Source organism: Protopterus annectens, chromosome 1.part2 (assembly GCF_019279795.1).
Source record: "Protopterus annectens isolate FY-2018-M chromosome 1.part2, PAN1.0, whole genome shotgun sequence".
Lineage (NCBI taxonomy): Eukaryota > Metazoa > Chordata > Ceratodontiformes > Protopteridae > Protopterus > Protopterus annectens.
Genome location: NC_056727.1, coordinates 901827857 through 901854635, shown reverse-complemented (window position 1 = coordinate 901854635; position 26779 = coordinate 901827857). Strand labels below are relative to the sequence as shown.

At 40.3% G+C, this 26779-nt stretch overlaps 1 protein-coding gene across 2 annotated transcripts in view; it reads right to left on the bottom strand.

Moving 5' to 3' along the window:
* CDC42BPA (CDC42 binding protein kinase alpha) overlaps positions 1-26779 on the bottom strand; it is a 3351611-nt gene that overhangs the window by 1079450 nt on the left and 2245382 nt on the right. For both annotated transcript variants that reach the window (XM_044059574.1, XM_044059584.1), the window contains exon 15: positions 5914-6161. In XM_044059574.1, the coding sequence (XP_043915509.1) occupies positions 5914-6161 (248 nt within the window). The remainder of the gene's footprint in view (positions 1-5913; positions 6162-26779) is intronic.

The following is a 26779-nucleotide window of genomic DNA, read 5'->3' as shown; positions in this document are numbered from 1 at the left end:
GTATTTAAGCTTGCACCCAGGAATATTATCTCTTGAGAGGGTACTAGTTTTGATTTCTTTTTGTTTACTGTGTACCCTAGGCAAATTAGTAATCTTTTTACAAACGTCAGATGCTTTAGAAGAATGTCTTTGTTCTCTGCTTGAATAAGGCAGTTGTCCAAGTAGGGATACATCTGAATTCCTCTTTGTCTGCAAAATGCAATTACTGGTGCCAGGCATTTTGTGAAGACCCTGGGCACAGTAGATAAGCCAAAGGGCAGTACAGAGAATTGGTAGTGCATTGAGCCAGCTATGAATCTGAGGTATCTTCTGCAAGATTGTCTGATTGGGACATACAGGTACGGCACTTTTAGGTCCAAAGTTACGAGCCAAGCCTTCTTGCCCAGCATGGGCAGTAGCTGCTGTAGAGTCAACATCTTGAATTTTGGAACCTCCAGAAATATATTTAGTATAGACAGGTCCAGTATTGGTCCTCAGGCTTTGTCCTTTCTGGGCACTAAGAAAAGTCTGGAGTAAAATCCTTGCCCCCGCTCTTGTTATGGTACTTGTTGAATGGCCTTCATGTCCATGAGGGCTGTAATTTGCTTTTGTGCCTCTGCCCATTGATTGTGTGGCAGGTCTGGCATACCTTTTCCCCTTGGTAGGGTATGAAAATGGAACCTGCAGCCTTGGGACACTATGTTCAAGACCCATTTGTCTTGGGTAACCATTTGCCAATTTGATGAAAAAAGTGCTAGTTTTCCCCCTAAGGGGGCTGCCAAAAGAAAAGTGCTTGGATCTGGCAGAGGAAAGTCATTGGGACTGTTTCCTGTAAGGTTGTGATTTGTCTTCTCCGCTTTTGGAGGTAGGAGCACCCCACTGTTTAGGCCTGTATGAGCCTTCGGGATGAGATGCCTCTGGGACGTCTGTATCTGCCTCTTTGTGGTCTGTCTGACACTGGAAAGGACCAATTTTTAGAAGGCCAGTTCCTGCTAAATCTGGGTGGCTGTACCTGTAAGAAATCCTTAACTGTCTGCATGGATTTCGCTTTATCCTCCATTTTCTTCAACACCTCTTCTGCTTTAGCACCAAACAAAGTATCATGCTGTAAGGGGGCATCTAATAATTTTGCTTTAACATGATCAGGCGGATTCTGTTCCTTTAACCAAGCATGCCTTCTAATAACAGAACCTGTAACAGCGGCCCTACAAGAGGCCTCCAGTGAATCATAACCACATTGCAAAGTATGCTTTCCCACTTGTTCAGCTGCATGCAATAAATCCTGCAATTCCTTGTTCTCTGAACATTCAGAATTTGTCAACATTTTCTGTTTAAGCAGTGACATTAAGTATTGCTGATATTTAAGCATATGAAACTGACAATTTAAAGCCCTTACAGCCAAGGTAGCAGAAGTGTAAACTTTTTTCCCCCATCTGTCCAGTGTTCTAGAATCCCTATCAGAGGGGACAGGGTTTTTTGCAGTGGAAGCTTTGACCCCTTTGGGACCCTGAGATATAGTTTCTGGGTCAACAGCAGGGTTTTTATATAAGAATTTATGAGAATCCGGGACCCTGTAGTATCTAGCTGGCTTAGCAGGTGCAGGGGGTAAAGAGTCAGGGGACAGGCCGGACTCTGAAAATACATCATCTACAACGTCTAGAACAGGTGGAATAGCAAGGGGTCTGTGCTGAGGAAGTAGCAGAAAGTCTCTGAGCCTTTTCTTAGATTCAGGGTAATCCTGGGTCTCCCAGTGGAAATGCTCCCTCATGGTACGCAGGGTTTCCCCAAAAGAAGGAACGGATTCTTCAGCATCAGAGTCCTCATAGGGAGGAATAGAATAATCCTGTTCAGAAGAGGAATCAGAGGAAACAGAAACCTGATCAGAAGAATCATATTCTGTCTCTTGCCTAGGCCTCTTATCAGGAGGGGGATGGGAACCCCTGATCAAAGTAATTAGGTCTTCAGCCATTTTAAGCATCTGTTTTTTAGGCATGGAAGTTTGAGTAGGAGAATGCTGTACTTGTTTCTTTGTCTTTAGAGCTGCTTTAGTCTTTGTCTTTGAAGCAAAAGATGGTTTAACATATAACTGTGTAGGTCTGAAGACACCTTCAGAAGCCGATGCCTGCTCAGCGGCTCCAGACCCATCTGAGGGAATGATTTCTGAGTGTCCAATACCTTGAGTATCCAGAGGCCCAGTCGGCTCCACGTGGGAGTCAGAAGTGGCCTGTGGCTCTGAGGTAGCGGGCGCCAGGGGCTGCGAAAGCACCCCACTGAGAACCGGCGACTGGCCTAACGGAGACCTCGTCGTCGGTTTTGGACCTCGGATGCCTATCCTTTTCCTTGTCCTTGCGTTTTTTGTAAACTCCGGTCGTCGGCTGTTCCAATGGCATTATATAATTAAATCTTCGGCCAAAGTAATGAAATGCAAAATCGAACCGACGCTTAATAGTGCTTTGGTTAAATCTAGCACAAAACCGACAGCTAGCAACATTGTGGTCAGGGCCTAGGCAAGGAATACAGTAAGAGTGAAAATCCTTATGAGGTATTTGCTTCCCACAAGAAATACAATTGTTAACTTTTTCTGACATCGGTCTGGAGCAAGAAAAAAGTTTCCCCAATGGGGTACTTAGCTTTAATGAAGACTTCGGTTCTGAAATTCGGATTTGAAAATCTCAGGAGTCGGCCGACCGGCACTTGCGAACTGCTTTTGCTTCGGGCACCGCATGGCAAGAAAGACTGAAGACAATGGCATTGGCTGCATCTTTTACACCCCTGGCGCACTGATGTCAGGGAAGAGGCAACAGCAACAGACGCCGGACCAGGACTTTGGAATTCAGGCCAACTGCAGGTAGTCTGCCAGCAGGATAACCCTAGACTAATGACTGCAACAGTGAAACACGATGAACATCTGCCACTGTCATCCCCTTGCACAAAGGTGGTGCCACTACTGACCCTGGAAACTACTGCCCCATTAGTTTGACAAGTCTGATCTGTAAAGCCATGGAGCGTATGATTATGGATCTCATAAACAAGGCCACAGGAAATCTCCAAGCACTTGACCCCACCCAATTCAGATTTGTCAAGGGAAGATCTTGCCTGTTGAAATTGGCTAACTTCTTTGAGACTGTCACCAAGGCCTTGAACAAGGGAAAATCAGTACATACAGCTTACCTTGACTTGGCCAAGGCGTTTGACACAATCGCCCACTGGGGAATCACCAAGAAGCTAACACAACTTGGGTTAAAACCCTATCTCATCAGGTGAGTGACCAACTGCCACACCAACAGGACCCGCAAGGTCAAAATAGGTGCCTCAACCTCATATAGCAGGCCTGTCACTAGTGGAGATCCCCAGGGATCTGTTCTGGGACTCCTACTGTTTGGCATCTACTTCTCAAAGGTCTAGGCAAAGACAAAAGGCCAGTGGCTGATCAAGTTTGCAGACGACTATAAGTTGGGTGCTGTCATTGGCTCCCAAAATGATGTTAACATACTGCAAGAGGGTCTCACAGCAACTAATGACTCGTGCTAAAGTCATGGCCTCCAGCTAAATGCAAAAAAAAAAAGTATCATTATACCATTCGGCAAAAACATGGCCCCTAGTGATTACCAGATTAACAGCAACCCCCTAAGCACACAACCTGTGGTGAGGGACCTGGGTACTCAGGTTAATAACAATCTCACATTTGACCATCATACAGTGGCAGTGGTCAGAAAAGCCGTTTACTTGGTTCATCTAAGGAGGTTATTACCTCTCTATACTCCTCCCTCATTACACCAATAACTGAGTATAACGTCCTGTTTGGTATGTACCTCTCCAAACATCTGCACCAACTGGAAAGGCAATAGAAATACCTCACAAAAAGCATCCACGGCCTTCAAAACCTGTCCTATGCAGACAGGCTGAAATCATTGTCACTCTAGTCGGTATCGTATAGATTGCTCAGAGGTCATCTGTGTCTCGCCTACAAGGCAATCTTGGACCCTGCCCTACTAGAGATGCTCCATCTCTGCAAGTCTTACTCCTCGCACATTACCCACTCAAAAGGCCTGAATTTAATATGCAACATCAACAAAACCTGCTAGAGACAAGTTTCTCTCCCACAGGCTGCCCAGTCTCTGGAATAGACTTCCCATACACGTCAAACTGAGTACCTCACTGACCCTCTTCAAGCACAATCTTGATGAGTGGCTGGGAAGACACAATTGTGTCCCAGGGGTTCCACCTGTGTCCCTCACTTCAAGGGGGTGCAACAGGTGCTGACTGATGTTTCTTTTTGGGGATAAACTCTTGGCTAGGCTTGTAAGGGCCCCATGGCCATTAGCCTAGTAACCTCATGTGAGCCTATGATCCTATGACCTCATTATTCTTTCAGGAAAACTTGGCTAGGCTTAGAAAGACCCCCCCCCTAGGGTCATTAGCCTAATAACAATTTATGGTGTGTCTAAATGCACTTTTGGTAACAGCAAGCCAGAGAGAGACACAGAAAGTAATGGAGAAGAGAAGTGGCATGCTCTAGCAAAAGTGAAAGAAAGAGTAAAAATCCAGACGTCAAAATTGTAAAATATGGTTTGTGCAAAGCCAGTTTTAGAGGTGGCAAAAGATATTGTAATAGCAATGGAGTTGTGGAGGTAAACCACTTTAAAACCAACAATGGTAGCAACAAGCAACAGCATTTCATAAGTGTTATAAATGCTTCTAAGGCACCTTTTTATGATAATACTGAAGAACATTTTACCATCAGATTTATTTAATATACACACTGCTTGTTCTGAGGCTGATTTTGATAAACACAAGGACCTGAAACTGTGAACTTGTCAAGGATATGAACTTTCAGATGCACAAGAATGAGTATTATTATTAGGACTAAAGTTTGTTCTTAAATTCAAAAGTGTAAATATGAATTCTACTGTTTTTATATGTCTCATTTGATACTTATGAATGTAAAGATAACGATTATGTTCCTTTATCTGTCCCTTTATCTTACACAGTAAGTCTAGTCCAATACTTTACAGATCTGTGAATTTTTTTATAAAATGGTTGAGAATACACGATTGCAGATATTTAAAGATAAGTGCAAAAAGCAAAATGAAATTTTGTCCTAACTACAGGTTAATGGTGTACTTTGAAACAATTAAGTTCAAACAAAACTCTAGTGACAAAATCATCAGATAAGGGTGGAAACAGTTATAATGCAGTCTGACCAATATTTAAAACGTGTATGAAACACTTACAAAATGAAAACGTGCACGTTAAAAGTACAAGGGTTAAATGCAGTAATGCAAGGAATTAATTTAATGTATCATTGACTAAAGGGTTAAGACTGCATTTTTTGAAAAGGATACTTATAAAACATTAATACAGACAGAGGTAATGAAACCTACCATCTACTGTTTACCAAAAATACATAAGAATCTGTACAAACCTCCAGGTAGACTAATAAGTGTTCGCCAAGGAAGAAAATATTGATTTTATAATTAATAACTTCCTTCTAAAATATGTTAAGACTTGGCAAATATTATGTGGCAACAAAATTATTTTTGGGTCACAACTGACGTAAATGTATTATATAATAGCATTTTAAATGTTGTTGGTATTGAATCTACAGACTACTTTTTCTGATGTAATGTTATTTTTATTTGTTTTAAAGTTATTTTTATTTTGTAAGACTATTTGTGATGGAACCAAACAGACACTGATATATTCTCAGAAATGAGCTAAAAATTTGTCACCATGTACTCTACACCTATGGAAATGTATTATAACTGAATCAGAAAATTATGAAGTGCAGTTACACATGCTTGTTATGGTTCTACTTCTGATCTATGGTTATTATCTAGCTTTCAAAAACTGAAATACATATCTGGTCAGAAGCTGTAAGATACTATTCAGACTTATTTCTGATTGAAGGCTGCAAAGCTACAGAGTTCTTACCTTTCTCTCCTTGTTTTTTCTAACTTGTCCTTTAAGATCATGATTTCTTTTTTGAGGGTGAGCTGCTGACTCTCTGCTTCTCGAAGTTCTTTCTTCAAGCTCTTCATTTCGCTAGCATGTACTGCCTCTCGTTTAGACAGCTCCTCTTCAAAGAACACACTCTTCCTTTCCATTTCAGCTCTTAACTTAGCAACTTCCTGTTGGTGCTCTGTGCTACTCACGCCTGGTGATCGACCAACTTGCTTTTGCTAAAACGAAACACAATTATTAAATACAATACTACGTATACATTAAATGAACAATCTGCCTTGAGGTTTAATTTTTTCAGTCTCTGTTAGCCACATACTCACTGAACACAAGTTCTCTTTACTGTGATGACCTGAATGTTTAGCAGGGAATTCTTTCAATTATATTACAGCTCCAGTTCTTACCCCACCTCAGGAATAAACTGCTGTGTAAGTCCATGTCACAGACTAAAATGTGATGATTTAACAGATATGTTATATAAAAGAATAAACAGCCCTTACATGTTAGGAAGTGATACCCTTGCATTCTTCAAGAGTGTTGTTGACAACTGGATGGTCATCCACAAATTCATCCCTGATCTGACTGACTTTGCCACTCTAGAAGCAGGACGGACATCATGAAGGTGGGTATAATGGGCAAGGCACAAACGGTTTCAGACTTACTTGGCCTGTAATTCCTATTATCCTGTAATGTTTTTGAAAGGATTGATATTACAGCTCTGTCTCGTCTCGGTTGAAAGACAGTATTGTTTCATTTAAGATCATCTCTTATGAACAGGATCATGGTTGGAATATAGTGAAATGGATGTGCAAAATGAAAAGTTGCATGCTTACTCTAATGTTAGACCTTAATAAGTAGGTAATCCTAATCAACCATTAAAACTAAGGCTGACAAGACTAAGGTAGATCCATCTGAAATTTTCCTGAGCTGCTGGCCCTCCCCCTTTGCTAACAACACTCTGCTAACAAGCTTTTTTAAGCAAGTTTCCATTACCTGTGCTAAGGTAGAGCAGCACAAAAAGTATACATCATAGTATCACAAACTGTGCCATAGGTCCTGTTAGGACTGACAGTAGGGTTTGCTGATGACATTGGGCCTGCTGAAATAGATGCAACATTATGGTAAACGTATAACTTTTGTATCTGAGATAAGGAAGTTCATTCTCATCAGTCATTACGACAGAATGTTAAGCTTATCCTACTGAGTGGTCCTCCTCATAGGTTCATAGGGAGGTACTAGGCTACTTGGCCTAGGGCCTAGGGCCTATATAAGCCTAGCCAAGAAGGTACTCTGGCTTTCGCCACCCAAGAAAATTATTTTCCTGTGCCACTGTCGAGCAGAGCCACAGAATTGATCCCCAGGGTGAATTTCCTATTTCCCATCCAATCATCAAGATTTTTCTTGAAGAGTGCTAATGAGGAGCTTTGTTTGATATAATTAGGTAGTTTGTTCCAGAGTATGGGAAGTATCTGGGACAGGAATCTATCCCTCCAGCATGTTCTGTTTATTGTGGTGACAAGGTTTAGGTCCCTAGAGCATGCAGCTCGGAGGGACTGGGATTTCTTTAAGTGGAGCATGTCCAACAGCTCTGGGTTTGACATAGCTTTGTATGTTAGGCAGAGATCGCCTCTGAGTAGGTGATATGCGATGGGAGTAAAGCTAGAGATTTTTGAGATGGTCTGCAGACAGCATCTGTTTGAGGCTGGTAATCCTCTTTGTGAGGTATTTCTGCGGTCTTTCCAGGTGTTGTAGATGCCTTGTGAAGTACATACCAAAAGGGGCATTGTACTCTATAATGGGTCTAATGAGTGATGAGTAGAGGGGAACAATGTCCTCTTTTTTCCTAGATGATAAACCTTTTGTGATGAGGTGTGCCACGTAGAAGGATTTCCTGACTACTGTGGCAATGTGATTATCAAAGGAGAGACTACTGTCCACCTATGTCCCAAGGTCTCTTATCACACTTTCAGTGTTAAGTTTACTACCGCCTATGTGGTAGTTCATGGGTACAGAGTTTTTACCAAAGGGGATGACAATGCACTTTTTGGCACTGAGCTTCAGGCCATCGCTTTGACACCAGGCATTTGTCTCAGTGAGGCCCTTTTGTAGGATGTCCACATCATTAGGAGTTTTGATTATTGCTCTTAGTTTGCAGTCATCTGCAAACTTCATTAGCCAAATACCTTCTGTGTTAACCTGTACTTCAGAGAAGTAAATACCAAACAGGAGAGGACCCAGGACTGAACCCTGTGGTACTCCACTTGTCACTGGTCTGAAGTTGGATTTGGAGTCTGCTACTTTCACAGTGTGGGTTCTGTCAGTGAGCCAGTTGGCAACCCATCTTGTGACATAGGGATTTATACCTAGTTTAGTGAGTTTATCTATAATTCCAGAGTGGGGGATGGTGTCGAAAGTTTTGGCAAGATCTATATAAGCTGTGTGAACCACCTTACCCTCATCTACGGCTTTGGTGACTGCTTCATAGACGTCTATCAGGTATAGGAGACATGATCTGCCTTTTAAAAACCTGAACTGGGTGGGGTCCAAAGTTTGGAGATTACCAATGTCTTTGTTTATAAGTTCCATGATGATTCGTTCCATGGCCTTGCAGACCAGGCTCGTCCGGCTAATGGAGCAGTAATTCCCGGGGTCCGTGGTGGCTCCCCCTTTGTGGAGTGGGATAACAGTCGCTGTGCGCCATTCAGTGGGCACAAAGCTTGAGGTGAGGCTATGATTGAACATGGTACTTAGGTGGAGTGCCAGTTCGCTCTGTAGTTCATGTAGAATGCAGCCTGGGATGTTGTCAGGTCCCATGGATACTGTGTTCTTGGCTTTGGAGAAAGTGTTTTTTACCTGTGCAGCCGTGATTACAGGAACTTTGCATTTTTCCGGTAAAGAGATGGGCCCGTTTGGGGGTGAGAGGGGGGTAAAGTTAGCAGTGAACCTACCTGCCAGGATGTTGGCAATATTAGTTGGTTCTGTATATTTAGTGCTATTGTGCTGTAACTCGGAGCAGATCTGAGTGTTGCCATTGAGATTCTTGACATAGCTATAGAATGCTTTGTGGTTGCCTTTAGAATCAGTGGCAATTTTGTTTTCGTAACTAGCTTTGGAGGATTTTATGAGGGATCTCAGCTTCTTACTGAGGCTGAACAGGGAGTTCCTCCAGTCATGGGATTTTACTCTTTTTTTGTAACAGTTTCTTTCTTCCGTTGTAGAGTTTGTTTATGGCAGAGGACCACCAGATTGGCTTCATTTTTTTTGAGGATAGCATCTTAGTTATGTTAGGGATAGCTCGATCCAACTACGCGTGTAAGTGCAATTATGTAGGATTCAGCAGTCGTACCTCTACTGTCTGTCTGTATGGGTGTTGTGAAGTTTGCTACTTCTGTCTTAAGAAGCGTGAAGTTGGCTTTGGAGAAATTTTTTACGGTAGTTTCCCTAATGGGGGTGGGGACGGGATGTGGATGTCTAGGGTGATTAGCTTGTGGTCGGATCTGACCAATGAGGAACTGACCTTTGGTGTGGAACACCAGTCACCCATGTTGGTAATGACCAGGTCTTGGATATTGCTACCCCTGGTGGGGGTGTGGATAAGTTGATCCAAGACACTGGAATTTATGAATTCCAGAAAACGTTGAGCAAAAGAGTTGGTACATGAGTAGTTTTCCCAGTTAATGGTGGGGTAGTTCAATATTGCCCATTATTAGGGTGTTGGGTTGTACCCTAATATTTCCAGTGTATGTAGAAATGAGGAGTGGGAATCCTGGGGCATGGTGGGGGATCTGTAGCAAGCTACAATTTGGATTGCGGTCTTGCCCAAAGTTAGTTGCACTTGGATAATCTCGGATGCATTATGCTGAGCAACTAGCCTGGAGGTGTGGGTATCCTTAATAAATATGGACACGCCTCCGCCTTTAGTGTTTCTGTCCAGGTTAGATGGCCGAAAGGTGTGGTATGAATTATAGCCTGGTAATGCAGGGGTGCTCTCTGGAGCATTGAACCAGGTCTCGGACACTGCACAGATGTCGATGTTCTCCATTTTAAGGAGTGCCTCGAGTGAGTGCATTTTGAGGTTTAGACTTCTAGCATTAAGTAGCATTACCCTCAGATTTTGCTTGCCTGTACCTGTTACGGTGGTGAATTTGTCATTTGAACCTTGCCAAAAAAAGGCACTATAGGGGTGGCAAGAGCCTTAGCCAGTATCCGGACTCCCAAGGGTGACAGGTGTAGGCCATCTCTATCATTCTGGGTGATGGCAGGATGCTACTCAGGGCTACAAGATCAGAGAGCTCCTCTACGTCTCTTTTCATGTAGTCTAGGGAGGTACGTCTGAGGTCATTCACACCAACATGGACAATGACAGAGTCATATTTGTACTTGTTGTGGAGTGACATGAGTGCATGCATTATGTGGTGGATCCTGGCACCTGACAGTAACTTTCTCCTTGTTTAGCCTGGTGAGTGGAACATCAGTGTGCCTGACTATAGAGTCACCTATGACTAGGGTGTTGTTATGCCATACGGGCTGTGGTTGAGTGGCACACTGAGTTTTTGGGCTGTGTGTCATTTGGGTTGTTTTTGGGGGGGTGGAGGTTGCATGCGTTTCTGCTTTGGAGGGCTCTGTTGCTTGGGTAGATTTTTATTGAGAGCCTCCGCGAATGTAGGTGTGTGTTTTGTGTTTCTATGTGTGTGTTTTGGTGGTGTAGGTTTTGAGGGACTATGTGATGACTGTGGTGTGGTGCAAGTGTTTACCTTCTCCTCTTGACTATCTAGTCCAGTCTTGGGTGAAGAGAGCTTTGCTTACACTTTGGCTATATAAGTGCATCTCTCACAGGTTGCAGTGTTGGGTGGTAGGAGGAGAGGGTTGTCTATGTACATGAGGCCATTGCTGCATTGCCCCAAAATGCCCAGATTCATCAGGTAGACAGAAGAAAACCCCAGGAGCTGACCCTTAGACATGCCTGGATAGGTGCTTATTTATTAAGTAATAAAAACTGTTTTCCTCTAGATAAGTGAGGAAAGTTGAGTGCTGTAGTAATTAGTAGCTTATTTAGTTCTTACGAGTTCTGAACAAGTGCTGAGTTCAAAGAAACAGATTTGAGTGCTAAAACTAAAAAACTGACTAGCTCTAAGGGAAAATTTGAAAAGCAGATTTTATGGCGCCGGGAATAGTTTAACCCTAACTAAGCGGCGATGCATAAAGTGTATTTTTTTAAATAACAGTAGCAAATGAGCAAACTGATTTAAACCAATTAACCAATAAGAGCTAAACAGTCTTCAATCACACAAGTTCTAACTGCACACTCCTGCCACTAGGGTGCAGGGGAACCTTCTCCAAAAAAAGATGGCCTGGATTAGTGCTCAAGTTATACAAACAAAGCTAGATTCAGCAGGTCTGAATCTAGTCTATGCTACAGCAAACAAGGCGTACCAATTTCAGAAAGAAACAGTTCAAATAAGCAGGCACAATAAGCTTCTAACCTGAAACTCCCAGCTCAGAAGGGCAGAATCTACCGTCTCCTCCCACAAGAGTGCTGACCACACCTTCTTAATGTAAAATAACTGGCCCAAAACCCAAGTGCTTAAACCAGAACTGATACACTTTTAGAATAACAGACACTAAGCCTTCAATCAGCAACTCCCAACTTAGAAGGATGTAAGCTACCTGTCCTGCCACAACAGTGCAGACCACAGACCTTCTTAATGTAAAACAACTGGTCTGAGGCCCAAGTGCGTAAACCAAAAGCTTAGAATAACAGTTACAATTTAATCAGGCTACTAACAAGCAGTAATAAATGCAGCAGAATAAATGCAATTGAGTACTTTTAAGAACAGGCAGCAAAAGCAAAATAAAGTAATAAAGTAGGAAGAAACACAGATATAGTAAATGTAGAATGAATAAAGTGCAATTTTGTTTCTATATAACAATAGAAAATGAGCAAACGGATTTAAACAAATTACCCAGTTAACCAGTAAAAAGCTCAAAACTGAGCCCTGTTCCAGCAGTCTTTAATCAGACAAGTTCTAACTGCACACTCCTGCCACTAGGGCGCAGGGGAACCTTCTCCAAAAAAGATGGCCTGGATCAGTGCTCAAGTTATACAAACAAAGCTAGATTCAACAGGCCTGAATCTTGTCTATGCTACAGCAAGCAAGGCGCACCAATTTCAAAATCATGGCAGCATAATCTTAATGACTGTAGTCCTGAAGGACAGACCCACCTCTACAGATCACATCTAGCTTGCAGTGCCTTAGAAAAGGGTTTACAGAAGCCTAAGTAGCAATGCAGAAAAATGTAACCCATGATGAATTTCTGTAAAAGGCTTGAGGGAGGTAGCTACTGCTCTGAATGCGTGGGCCTTTGTCTCAGAAGGAAAAGGCTGTATGCATTTTTGGTAACAAAATCTGATAGTCAGTCAGTCTAATTTGTCTTGGTGATTTTAGTTACTTTGGAGTTGAATTTATTACTGGAAAATGGAACACATAAATCAATTTTTTTTATTTTTGTTAGCTATGTCCAGGTAAACTCTGCATTGCTTGTCAACATCCATACAATGCGGCATGTGTTTTCCTCTGCTAAAGTAATTTGGGAAGAAAATGATTAATAGACTAGCTGAGATATGTTCCTGTAGCAAATTATGAAGTCCAGTTATGTGTACTTGTTAAGGGTATGAAAGATGGACTGTTTCACAGGGACACTATCCTTATGAAAGACCAGGTAAGGTCTGACGAACAATGACGGCAATTCTTCTGGTAGAATTTTTTTCAAATGCAACATATAAATACTAAGCAGGGAATGGATCATTAATCAGAGGATATTAAAGATATGCTATAAGGAAGTAAAGCCTTATGCATCTTCAAGGATGCCAACAATGACGAGTGAGCACTATGGCAAAAATCTGAAATGGCCATTAGATGAACTTTAATGGAAGAATTGTATCATGGGTATGCCAAGTTGTACATAGTGTATATATAATCTTGCCTTTGATTACAAATCACAGTTCCACAGCAGTCTGTGTAAATATTCTGTGTGTCATGCTGTGATGTAGGTTTACTTAAATGTACTGCTACTATACAATTCATTACATGGTATACACTGCTTCTTGTGCTTATGCCATTACGGTCTAAGGAGTGACTGAAGCAGGACTTTGGACCAGTTCACTTATCCAGTTAAACAAAAACATACATACATAAATGCACACATATATACATACATACATACAGTGCATATATACATAAATGTCAAAACTCTGTAACGAATAGTCTTAAATGACTGGTACACAAGCAATAAGAGTGTAATCCCTCTGCATTAGCCACTGTGGAAAATCATGTGCACTGGTATATCGTCTCTTGGAGAGAAATATGGATCTGGCCCATCTACTTCTCGCAGTATGTGGTTGGTTATCATTTAGGAATTCATAGACATAGCCCACTCTCATACCCACACATCTCCTCTATAAAGAAGTAGGAGTCAGATACTCCTTGCTTGTTCCCATACCACTCCAATGCTCTGTGTATAACATGGGTGGTAAATACCCCATGAGGATGGGAAGCCAGAAATGCCTACTGGCTGAGAAGAACCACCCTCATTTCCAGAGCACAATCTGCAGGCTGATCACTATCTGCAACTGCAAACATTTGGCTGCCTGTCCAGAATAATGATCTTTTCCTATGAACAGGCATCCAAGGTAAGGGTGGAACTAGAAAAGGTTTGCAGAGAGAAAAGTTTATCATGGGCATCCACCATCTCAAATAAATCTTTCGTGTACTGGACACCTTGACTGGTGGAGCTATAGGAGCTGACAGGTGAAACCACTGAACATAAAATATGGCACTGGAAACCATGTAAATTGTGGCTGTCACAAAATCCATATCCTTGTGACAAATCCAAACATGATATATTTGTAAAAGCAGAAAAAGGAGGCAACATATCACAGCTGTAAATAACATAAAACACTTTTAATCCAAAAACATCGGACATCAGTGGCTTAGTCCACGAAAGCGTTCACCTGACATCTGTTTTTGGATTAAAAGTGTTTTATGGTCTGTTGCCTCCTTTTTCTACTTTTACGATTTGACTGTTGGTTAGAGGCACTGTTTGCCATTACCATTTATTTTTTGCTTCTTGTTACATGATCTATTCATACTTGAATGATCTGGTAAACAGTGCGTAGAACACAAAGGTTTTATGGGAGAAGGTCATGATGGTGTGAGGTTAGGCATCCAGAGGTCCAAAAGCACATCTAGTCTCTTTTTGAAAGACAAGTCAGGATGGACTACAGTGTGACCAGGCAAAATAAACTTTGGAAGTGAACTGATTTAGGCCACTTAGACTGAGTACTGTCTTGAGGTCCTTTGTTTTCTTAGGAGCAAAAAGAATGTGGGGAATAGTAGCCTAATCCTTCTGGTCTAGTGGAACATCCTGGAAGGCCCATTTTTGCAGACGTGTTAGCATCTGTTTTCTCATCACACACTTTAGATGCAGTGTAACATCTGGCAAGTCAAAAAAGTGGAAATATGGATGGTTTGTAGCCTCTGGATATAACTGCTTTGATCCATGTATGTGTTTCATGTGTTGGCAAGCAGTGCAGGCAAGTAAAAGGACAGATGACCCTGAGTGAATCAAAAGTGGGACAGTCATACAAGGCCTTGGGAATTTGCTTGCTGTCCCCACCAAAGCAAGAATATGCTATCATCAATTCTGTCAAGTGTTAAAGCCTTTTAGCTGGCAAATTTCATGAAAGTTACCACCTTCACAGTTGTTTCTGTCAGAACTGCTGTTTTTTGGGGGCTGGCCCAGCCAAAACTACAGTGAGAGAGGGTTCTGTTGCATTCTCCAAAATGGACTTTGTGAGTTTTGAACTTTGCACCAGCAGCTGTTAAAATCGTGCCCTTCTGTGCCATCTTTTCTAGTACTGCTTAAATTGAGGGTCTAAAAAGTACTGGTCCATTAAACTGGCCATTATGAAAGTCTGCTTTAGCATCACCAGCTAAGTCCTACGACACAGCCAGAATTGGTAGAAGACAGCTATGCAAGCACCTGCCTCTCCTGGTGCACCACCTGCAGAATTAAATGCTAAGCACAGGATGACTGCAGGAGTTTAAGACATGGCTGCCATCTGAGGTAGAAACTTAAATTTCACCACTTGCTGTATACCCTCAAGACTCAACTACTCAGCCAGCTAATGCTAGGAATATATATATAGGACAAATGAAATGTACACAGTTTTCCTACATCTGTCCACTTTCTTGGATTTCTTGTCTGGGAGATGAAGAGCAAAACCCTTCTTAAGGCCTGCAATTGAAAGTAAGGACTCAACCTTTGGAGTCTCTACCTGGCATGTCCACTCTTGGAGGCTGCAAAATACTGTCTGGCCTCTTTGGTGCAGGTACAACACTACAATTCTCCAATGCTGTTCTCATCACCAGATAGTTTATTCTGATGATTGGAAAGACCATTTAAGAAGAAAATTGGGGGAAATGGATGACCTCCTTCATATTACACTAAAGAGTGACACTGGGATCAGCAAGTCTTCTCTCTTTCCTGCCTCATTTCTAATATGCATATCTCTCAAAACCTAAAATCATGGGGGTGGAGTAGAATCAGCACCTTCATCGTCATCTATGTCTGGAGTATTAGTCCAACTGTATCCTCTTATATTTGTGCTTCCCACACTGCCAAGCAGAGGATGGTCCAAAAACAGTGAGGAAGGGTGTACACCAAGTAACATAAGTAAACTAGGCTGTAGGTGAAGAAAGTCAGAAAACCAAGGTGACAAAGCAATATCTTTATGGGGGGATTATTATAGTTTGCAGGGGACTCAAGGTCAGCTAATGCATCAAAAGAGACAACACTGGCATCGTGATAGAGACAATGGTCAAAGCCCAAGACAACAGGACTGACACCAGCTGCCTGAGATTGAAACTCATCAGGGCCAAAGCCAGGAAAAGAGAGATTTATCCTGATACCAAGAGTTCAGCCATGAATGCTGAGACCTTATACCAGCTGACTGAGGTTGACACCTGGGGCATCAACTGCAAGGTCTGGAAGGCAGACCCTGGTGACATTAACAACTGCCTTGAAGAGAATGTGGCCAAGACCAACATCCACAAGGTCAAATCCAACCCTTGAAGCTGAAGGTTCACTCAAAATTCTTGGCATCAGTGTAAGCACAGTCAATGGTGATGTCAAGGCTGATGCCAAAAACTGCAGTCCCGATAACTGTAGGTCTAACCACAGCTGAGATTTACAAGTCCAAGGATGTTAATGTCAGCACCTGTGGATTAATCTCTGCACTCAAAGGGACAAGAATAAAAACTGAGCCAAGTAAAGAACTAGATGCAGTAGGTGAAAAGTTTGGTAAAAGCAAAGGCCTCTAACCACCCAGAACCAGAGGAAGGAAGGGACTGAGACCTCATCTCTCCATGAATATTTTCCAGTGCCTTCAAGGTTTTCTGATAGCTGGTCTTGACAAAAACACCTGAAGTTCCTGGAAGGGAAAAAAGGATCATTTTTACTTATACATTTAATAATGAGGATGAACACGAATACACACACATACACTTCTAAACAGTTTCTAGCTTACAAACCCCTGAATAGGAAGAAATAGGAGATTCTTTGGTCCTGGACTTCTTAGAGTTGGGACCTGAAGAAGAATCCTTGTGCTTATCAACACCTATATGGTCAGCTCTATAAGGCTTGTTACACTTATATTTTCTAGCATTCTTTCCCTGTTCCTATCCTCATCTTTTGATTTATCAGCCTTGGACTCGGAACTTGAACTCTGAGAGAGTAAATCTTGATATAGAGGTCAAGGTCATATTTGGAGCTGACAGTGAACCTTGTTTATATTTTTCCAATAAAATTACTTTTTCTTAACTGTACTAGTGTAAAAGAAACACAGATGTCACAATCTTTGTTAAAATGGTTATCACCCAAAGAAAAGATACACCATATGTGTCTATCCTGAGGTGAGATCTTTTTCCCACATTAAGTTTGAATTGTAAATTGGGTAGGTGGACTGGTCCAAGGACCCTTTTCAGCCATAATCCAAATCAAAAGGCAAAAAAAAAAAAAAATTGTTAGCATACTTGTTGCATTAGAAATGACACAATGAAACACATTACATTTCACAATACTGCAACATGATGGCACTCTCTACAGATATAAACTAAAAAAGGAGGAATATTTTACAATGTTGTTTGCAATAATGTGAGAGTATAATTCTGGCTGGCAGGGTAATATGATTCATAATTTAAAAATATGTGGCTAACAAGATAACGAACAGTCAGTATGAAGTGTACATAGGTATAGACAGAACATGTACATCTAATTTTACAGCAGAAAGCAGCAGAGGTACAGGGTTTGATTCTGACCTTAGGTTATTAGCTAGGCTTAAGATGTCCCACCAGGGCAGTCAGATAGTTAGCCTAATATTCAGTTAGAAAACTATGACATGAAAAGTGCATGTTAACGTTTACTATTCAGATCAGACAATTCCTGAGATTCAGAATGGCTTAGCATGATGTGGAAGTCTTATATCGGAGTGTTTCTCTATTGTGCTAAGTCTTTCTAATTCACAGACTTACAGCGCTGGGTTTTTTCCCCTTGAAGGTTTCAGTGTGAAAAGCGGTCTTGCAGGTGAAACCACATATGGAAGTCAAACAGAGTTTGTCTTCCCCAGAAACGTCAAAGGGTCTTCACTACCTCATTCAGCTGAGTAAAATTTTACTCTGGGAGTAAAAAGTAAATGCTGCCAAAAGATGGTGGTCACCTATTTCCTCCTATGGGAATGTTCATGGTACAGACAAGTCCAATGAAGCAGTGTGGATATGCTTGAGCATGTCTGTAAAGGCATGAATGGGGCTGAATGTGTGTGTGGGACTTTCTGCCTACTCAAATGATCATACTAAGTGAGTTAGGTAAGGAATCATGAGTCTGGATGATGTATGTGTGCACACATGCTTGCACATGTATTGGTGTGTATGCAGAAGTGCATGAGTGAGTGTTTCCACGAGTGTGAGTAATAGTGGGGGTGGCTTGTTTGTGGATCAGTGTGTGTGTGTGTGTGTGTGTGTGTACGCGAGCGTGTGTGCTTGCATATGGGGAGGTGCCTTTGCTAACCAGATGTGTAGGCTGCTAGAGAGAATACTAGAACAGCTACCATATCTATCAGCTGCCCAAAATTTTGCAGAAAGTCCCAATTTTTGTTTTACATTTTTGATCTGCTCCTTATGAAATATGTGGTTTTCTGGCAAATCTTTGAGGATTAAAGTCACCAGATAATGCAAGGCATTTGAATTTTAGATTGCATATCCTTCAGAAAATGCATGCTAAAGCAAAACCGGATATTCTAGCAATGTTCTAAGATTTTAATAGCAATATTTAAAATCTGTCCCTGATTATGTCCCCCACTCCCCATTATTATTGGCTTTGTCCAGAATTCTTGGACTAAGAGATTGACGGGTATGCAGTTAGGTGTGAAGGAGCAGTGTTCAATACAGAGACATGGTAATAAGCCAATAATATGGTCTTTCTCAACCCATCTCTGAATCACAATTCCGTGCCGTTATGTTAAACTTAACTCATGTTAGGGCAATTAACACAAGCAGTGAAACTTCTTCCTGAATCTTCGGGTATGTGACAGACATGATATGTACATTAAAAATAATACTCTGCAACAGTTCACATATCAGTAAAGTACATACAAGTTGTCTATGAAATTCTTTCTAAAAAATGTAGTTTAATTTCTGTCAATTTATTCCATGTTGCTATTGCTGATATCCTAAATCTTCTTACTACTGATTAAAATATTGGTCTGAGTAAAGAAAATGATTCTTTCACATCTGTTCTCAGGTTATAGTGAGACATTCTGAAGTTTAATCTGTGTCCTACAGATGAACAGACTCTGTTGTGTAGCATGTTCCAAGTCGGGGCAGACTAAAGAATTGTTGCGAGCAGTGACTGGTAGCCAGTTTGATTTCTGTAGTGTTAAGCAGTGATGTTCATCTCTGGGGCTACTGTCAATAAACTGTTGATTTTATTAAGTGCAGTTTGTATTAGTTGAGAGTACTCTGATTAGACTGTAGTGCAAACAAAGGAATCATATACTCCAGTTTAGGCATCAATACATTCCTCACTATAACCTTCCTTGATATGCATGTAGGATGGCAATAGAATATAACATGATGTTGGCTGGGCAGTAACTCTATCCACTAGGAAGTGTTCTTTGAATAATAAAGCATGGTCAAATAAGATTACTAAGTACATATAGATCTACAATGGATTTATTGTTGGATTGAATATCTGTTATGGTACTGCAGATATGACATTACATTTTCTTACAGAAGCCAAATATAATGTACACAGTTTTATTAGCATTTACTGTGAGTCTGTTATCCACTGGCATAAAGTGTAACTAATGTACAGCTGGGATTACAACACAAGTTAAGTCATTTATGAAGAGAAATAAAACACTGTAGTCCCCATACACAGCCCTGAGGAACACAGATTATAGATATCCCTATGGCAGGGAGGTTATAGTACGACATCATGCTGACTATTCTATTTGCAATACGGCTGCTAAACCGTTTTACTGCTGAGCCTCCAAAATGTAAAAAAATGTAATTTCCGAAGGAGAATAATATAAGCTTTTTGAGGTCCATGAATCTTTGTATCCTACCAATTCATCTTTGTCTAGTGTTGAGTAAATCATTTCAGTACCTGAGTATATATGACAGTAACTGTAGTATATCTTTTCCTCAAAATGATTTGGAAGTCACAAAGTAGACCACGCTTACTGACGCAGTTTGTAATTTGTTTACATACTACTTTTATTTAATCATTTGGTTATGAGACATAAGAGCAGCAAAAGGCTGGGAAGTCCAGCTGTTTGTTGGCGCTGTAGTTTCTGAAAGAAGCGTAACAACGGCATGTTTAAACTAGCTAGGAAGTATGCATGTAATTAAGGGTAGATTAAAATATGTGCCAGAGGTTTAGAAATCAGATTTTCTAAGTGGTTATGTACTGTTTTGAAGGTTATATCTCTGAAGAAAAGGCCAAAGTGTAATCTGACTGGGGGGGGGGGGGGTTGTTCTGTAGGCTTTGTCGTGAAGATGCATTATTAGTTAGATTAACATTCTCAATGAATAAACTGGCTTGAGTTACAAGAACAGTTAGAATCAAGAGTTGCTATATAACTGATGACAATCCAGAACAATTTTGGTTGAGGGGCTAGTACAGCGTGCTTATTCTTTAAGCAGGCTCATTTTGCTTCTTTTAAGTCAACTGCTCATGTTTAGAGTGAAAAAGATATGATCCTGTGTGTTTCTAGTTTCTTTCTGCTTAGGTTGCATTTCCTTATAAATATGATTTTTTTTTGTAACTGATTAAAGTTTATAAATGTTTTGCTCTCCATAACAAGAATACAAAAACACTTGAAATTCAACAGAAAACCAAAAACTGATTAACAACTATGCACACTGCTAACAAGGAACAGCAACAGAGAAAATCAATTTATTTTTTCTTTTCTTTGTAACTGACTGAATAAAGTAGTAGTACATAAGGAAAACTAAAACAATCCCAAAAAGTACATTATTAACCTGTCCTCATACAAAGGGAGGAGCCGGTGCATAGGGAAAGTAATGGGCACAAGTAAAATATTCTGACTTAAGTGGAATTACACATTCAAAAAATGAGTGAATATAGCTTCGTAAGCAAGTACTTCCAATTTCCCTTTTTACACTTGAAATAACTTATCCAGTTTGGTTACACCTTGACCTTATCCATTCCATGGTCAATGTTTATATATTACCCCTAATGAGAATAACTGGGATCATACCAGAGATTATTTAAGGGGACCCATGCAAGGGAAAAAACATTTAGGAGCTTCATCTGTCCATTAGTAGTACAGGGGTAGTCCTGGGGTAAATTCTCTGTTATTAAGATATAAGTTGCACTTGAAAATGGACATGGATGAAATTTGTTTTAAGTGAATGAGGAGTCTGTTTCATAGGAGTGGTATCCTGTGCAAAATACACCTGTCCCACCAAGCCATTGTATTGATGTTGCAGAAGAGGTTTAGATCCTTAGACTGAGTATTTCTAATGCTGACTTGCTGAAATGCAGTAAATCCATCAGTAATGAGTCAGAGAATGCCTTGTATGCCGGACCCACGTCACCTCTTAGCTGTCTGTAGGATACAGAGTACAGCAACAGGGCTTTGAGTCTGCCATGTAGGACATGTTGTTTAGGCCTTGTATGCTTTAAGTAAGGGATCTCTGATGGTGTTCCAGTTATGACACATCTGGACAGATACAGGCCAAAGTAAAGGGGGACAAAGACATCCCTAGATCTAGACACAACCCCTTTGTTTATAAGCTGTGCAATATAGAAAGACTTTCTTACAACAATAGATTCATGTTGGTCAAAAATTAGATCGCTATCCATAGTTCTCAAATCCTGAACAGCAAGTTCATCTCTTAGGGGCATAATGTCAATGCGACAGTTCCCCTGGAGTACATGACTTCCCAAGGGAAGCAATAATGCATTTTTTGGCATTTAGTTTCAAACCATGATTTTGATATCAGTTATTTACTTGGACAAACATTTCTGCAACATGGCTAAGTCATTTGGGGACTCAATGACTGCTCCTAGCTTGCAGTCATCTGCAAACTTGTTTAGCCAAAGCCACTTGGTATTGGCTTTTACTTCAGAACAGTAGATGCCAAACAGGAGAGATCCCAGCACAGACCACTAGGGGGCTCCACAGGTGACTAGTCTCTTTGTGGAGGTAACTTCACGTTTTGATTATCTGCATCCTACCTGTCAGCCAGTTGGCAATCCAGTGGGTGACACAGAGGTTTATTCCAAATTCATTTAGCTTTTCAACTATGCCTGAGTGGGGAAATTGTGTCAAAAGCTTTGGCCAGATCAAGGTATACAGTGTGTACTGTTTTGCCTTCATCCATTGCTTTGGTGACCTTTTCAAAAAAATTCATCAGGCTGAGTAAGCAAGACCCATTCTTCACAAATCAAAACTGAAATGGTCTAGCGTTTGGAAGTTTCCCATGTCCTGACTGATTAATTCCATGACAAGTCTTTCCATGGCTTTGCATATGAGGCTGGTCTAACTGTAACTGCCTGGGTCTGTGGAGGGTCCTCCCTTATGCAGGGGAATGAGGGAATGACTGTCACTGTTCTCCATTTGCTTGGTACACAACCTGTATAGCAGATGAGACTGAAGAGTGTTAGTAGGGTGGCTAAATCGTGCTTCATGCCATTCGACATGCATGCTGGAATACTGTTAGGACCCATTGATGCAGCATTTTCAGTTTTTGCTACCACTTTTAGGACTAGGTCTTGTGTGATAGCTGGAAGTGAGTCAGTGTCAGGTACATCTTAAGGGACAGATGGAGGGGAGAGAGGGGGTAAAGGTAGAGCTAAATTTATCGACCAGTAGGTTCATTATATCTTTAACCTCAGTGGAGTTAACATAGTTCACAATCAGCTCAGCGCACTGCTGCATTGTTCTTTTGTTTACAAACAGAACTAAAAAAATGCCTTGTGATTGTCTTTCACCTGGTCAGCTATTTTAGCCACAAACTTGGCATTGGTGGATTTTATTAAGTTCACGAGTTGTTTGTTTATTTCCGTGACAAGGGCTTTTACATTTTGGGATTTGCTCTTCTTACTTTTAGTCAAAATTATTTTCCTTTTATTATAAAGCTTGTTGATATTACGGTTCTACCATGTGGGTTTGTTTCTGGGGTTTGTCTTGCATTTATTCCTATGGGGTACAGCTGCATCTATGCAGCTGTTAGCAAGATGGTATAGTGCGGTGGTGTACATTTCTGCATATTCAATGGAGTTAACTGGGTTTGGCAGGGATTTGAAGCTTGCCCATATATCACTTAGGAGTAGGTAGTTTGTCTTAAAGAAATTTCCAAAGGTACTTTGAGTGAAAGGGATCTCTGATTTCAGTTTTATTTCGAAGGAGACTGCTTTATGGACAGACCTAACAAGTGATAAAGATAAGCAAGAGATGGTGCAAGATGCCCCCACACTGGTAAGAACAAGATCCAAGATATTATTCCCCGTAGAGGGTACTCTGACTAATTGTTCCAGGGCATTTGTATTGACAAAGTCTAGGAATCTTTTTTTAATTTCTCCACATTTTTGGGGTTTCCAATACCATGATGAGAATGGACCCCATTCCTAATTCAAAGTACGATTAAAGTTCATGAAATTAGTATTGTTTCAATCTTTGATGTCAGCCAGAAGTGCTCTTTGCAACAACAGCAATGTGCCCCAGACTACCTCTCAACTGTACAGATTTTCACAGAATGTCCAGATTTTTGCCTCATATTTTTGGTGTGTTCCTCAAAAAAGTTCTGGTTTTCTGGCAAATTACTGGGATAATCTGAGGATCTAAGTCACCAAATAATGACATACATCTGAGTTTCAGACTTCAAATCCTTCAGAAAATGTAAATTAATACAAACACTGTTACTCTAGCTACTTTCTAAGTTTGTAAGAGCTACATTTAAAATCTGTCACGATTTTTGGACCTTTGCCCCACCCCCATTTTGTCAGGCTTTGTCCAAGTTTCTTGCACTAAGAGGTAGAGAGGTATGTGGCCAGTAATGACCCCTTCTGCAATTCGTACAGAGTTGCATGTATTAGTAACCTATCTAAATACAATTGTAGATTCTTTTTTTAAAAGACCTGTTGCTCCTACTTCTGTTGGAACTGTCTGGGTATCTTTCTTCCACATTGCTCTCATTTCTGCCTGCAAATCCTGATATTTTATGACTTTGTGTCTCTCTGTAGGCAAGACACTATAGTCACTGGGTGTAGCGATTTCAATGATCAATACTACTTTTGTCTTCTTTTCATGGACCACTATATCTGCTTTTCTCACATCTGTCTTTTGAACTGTTGGTAATTTGTGATCCCATGTGATGTAGACTTCATAATTTTCTATTATGCTTTGTGGCTCATGTTTCCAGTGTTTTTCAGCTACTTCAATATTATAGTGTTTGCACAATCCCCAGTGCAACAGTCATGCCACATTATCATGCCTTTCAGTATACAGTCCTTATGCCATTAGTATATCACAACCAGCAACAAGGTGTGTGACTGTTTCCAATTCTGTTTTACAAAACTTACATTTGTCTTTTTCTCCCACATGTTTAATGGACTTTGTAAACCAACCTTCCATCTTCTGGTCTGAATTTGCCTCTCCTTAACCATTCCTGCGTTCGATCCTGAACAACAGAAGGTTCTTCCAGGAGCTTTCTATACTTGCAACTATATTTACTCATTTTCCACATTTCTTGCCTTTTCATCTGATCCTTCACTTTATATTCTTTCATTTGTTTTTTGGCACATTCAGTTGCTGCCCAATTTTTATCTACTTCTGGTTTGATTTCCATTCTCGCTTGACACTGATATGCTTCTGCTAGACTAAGAAGGGAAGTCATCTTAGATTTATTCTCCTCATGTTTCAAAACTTTCACTTTCAGGAATCTCTGTGCTTATGCACTAATGATGATGTAGGTTTTCCAGTCTGTAACTGGATAGTATAGATCGTCTAGGAAAATGGTATTAGGTTTAATACTGAGTGATTCTAGTTCCTGTAGACAGGTTTTGTGGCTTTCTTAAATGAGAAAAAAACGTAATCGGAACTCATTTTTTTCAGTTAAGGTCATCAAAAAAAACATAAGTGGACTACTGGAGCCACCTTCTCTCTTAGGTAATACGTTTAACCATATTCCTTACAATTTCATTCCTTCATGGTTTACTTATTGTTTCTTCAGTTGGTTAGCCAAACAAGCTGGTCATTTAAAAAAAATTAATAGGTATGCTCTTAGCGGTACTTCTGTTAGTGTTAGTTTCAGTGCTGCTCAAAACAATGCTGAAAATGGGATTCCAAGATAGTGGCTGACTGAGCAACACATTAACTAGATGTTTCCCATGGTGAAACCTGAGAATTCAACAAAAATGCTAATAAAAGTGATTGACTCTGGATTAATTTGGCTACTGTCCACAGAGTACAATGTCTGGATGTCAAAAGAAAAAAAAATCTGAAAAGTAAATCAAAGGAGAATGTCTGGAGAAAAAAAAAAGAAAAGTCAAAAGTACTGGTTGAGAATAAACATGTGACTGATAGTACAAAGTAGACCGATCTGTACTTTTGGTGCAGAAGATGGCTCAGCAACCAAAAAGAAAAAAAAAACTAAAAGCACTCAAGAGTCTTCAAAATTGGATAGTAAAATAAAATAATACGAGAAAAGGTTAGAAAAAATAAAGCAACATTCAGATGAACTAAATGATTCCAATAAGTTGAAATTAGTATAAAGGAAAAAACACCAGAAAAATGAGGCATCACAGGAAGAAATGTCTGAAGAGACAGCATGAAGAGAGAATATAAGGTTCTAAGTCATCCCAGAGAAACTGGAGGGAGCAGATTACATCAGTTTATAAGGATACAAGTAACAGGACTGGGGTTCTTCATCAGGCATTATTAACTGAGAGAGAGTATATATTGGGTATGCCCCAAGTTTTGTCATTTAGAAAAAGCTGAGCCTTTTTCTGCTGAAAATGCAAACATACCAATAGATGAAGATGCTACTCAATAAAATGTGGCAGAAAAGAAAAGTTCTGAAAGTCAGTGACACCAAAGTCTTTGTGGGAAAGGGCTATTCCTTGTACACCAGGCAAAGTAGTAGTAAATTAATTCTAGCAATCACCAAATGTTGAGAGGCTGCACTGAGATTCAGGTTTCTATATTCAGCAGTTTTCAGAGAGGGTTTTTTTCCAGGTGGATTGAAGACTTTCATGGAAGCAGAGCAGGTAGGCGAGACAGAGTCTGAACAACAAAAAAACAAACCAGCAAGCCAAAAGGAACTCACCTTCTCAGTTTTCCTTCCACTAGTAAATGGGACCATGGAGATACTATGCTAGTAAAAATAATTTCTACTGTTTCAAAGAAAAATGTATGAAAGACAGAGAGAAGAAGCCTTAGAGCAGACTAGACAAATAAGGAGAAACATGAATTTCAACCAGATGCCGACACTGAGAAAGGATGATCAGAAGGAGCATGGGACATAATGTGAACATTTTTTTTTAAGTAGAAGTACAATGTATTCATTTCATTTTACTAAGTTTAGGTATTTGAACTGGTACACGAGAAGCAACATAAGGAAGTCTAAACTATGCTGACTGTATTACAGTACTAAACTATCAATTCCAATGTGCTTCAACTCTACAGAAAAAATGGAAGTAAAAGTGAATTAGTGGACTGATTTCCATTTCACAAAAGGTTTAATAACTTGAATGTCATGTTATCTTTCTAACGACAAAGTTTAGTAAGGGCAGTAAAAGTCATGCAACACAGGGGAGTGTTTTCAGTGCTTGCTATATAAATTAAACAATAAGAGGGTAAAACGAGATTAGTTAAATGTATAATAAGCCAGGAGTTAAGTGTATGCAAGACTGGAAAAGATATAAAAGTGTTGTGTAAAATGAAACTGTGTGGTACTACAGCTTGTGAAAAATGGGTTTGTTACTCAAATTAAAAATATCCAAGTATTAGTAACAGCTTATATAAACACAGAAGCAAATATATATTGGTAAATCTACATGTAGTAAACTAAAGGGTCTAGTATTCTAATCTAAATGTCTTAAAAATGAGAAAATGAGAGGAGGTTAAGAAAACATGAAAAAAGTTAATTTTAGAGGACATTTTTGAGGATATTAAGTTTTTTATCAGCAGATATTCCAGCTGTGAAGAAAATGTCAGCCCTGACTGGTGGATATGAGTTAGCCTGATACA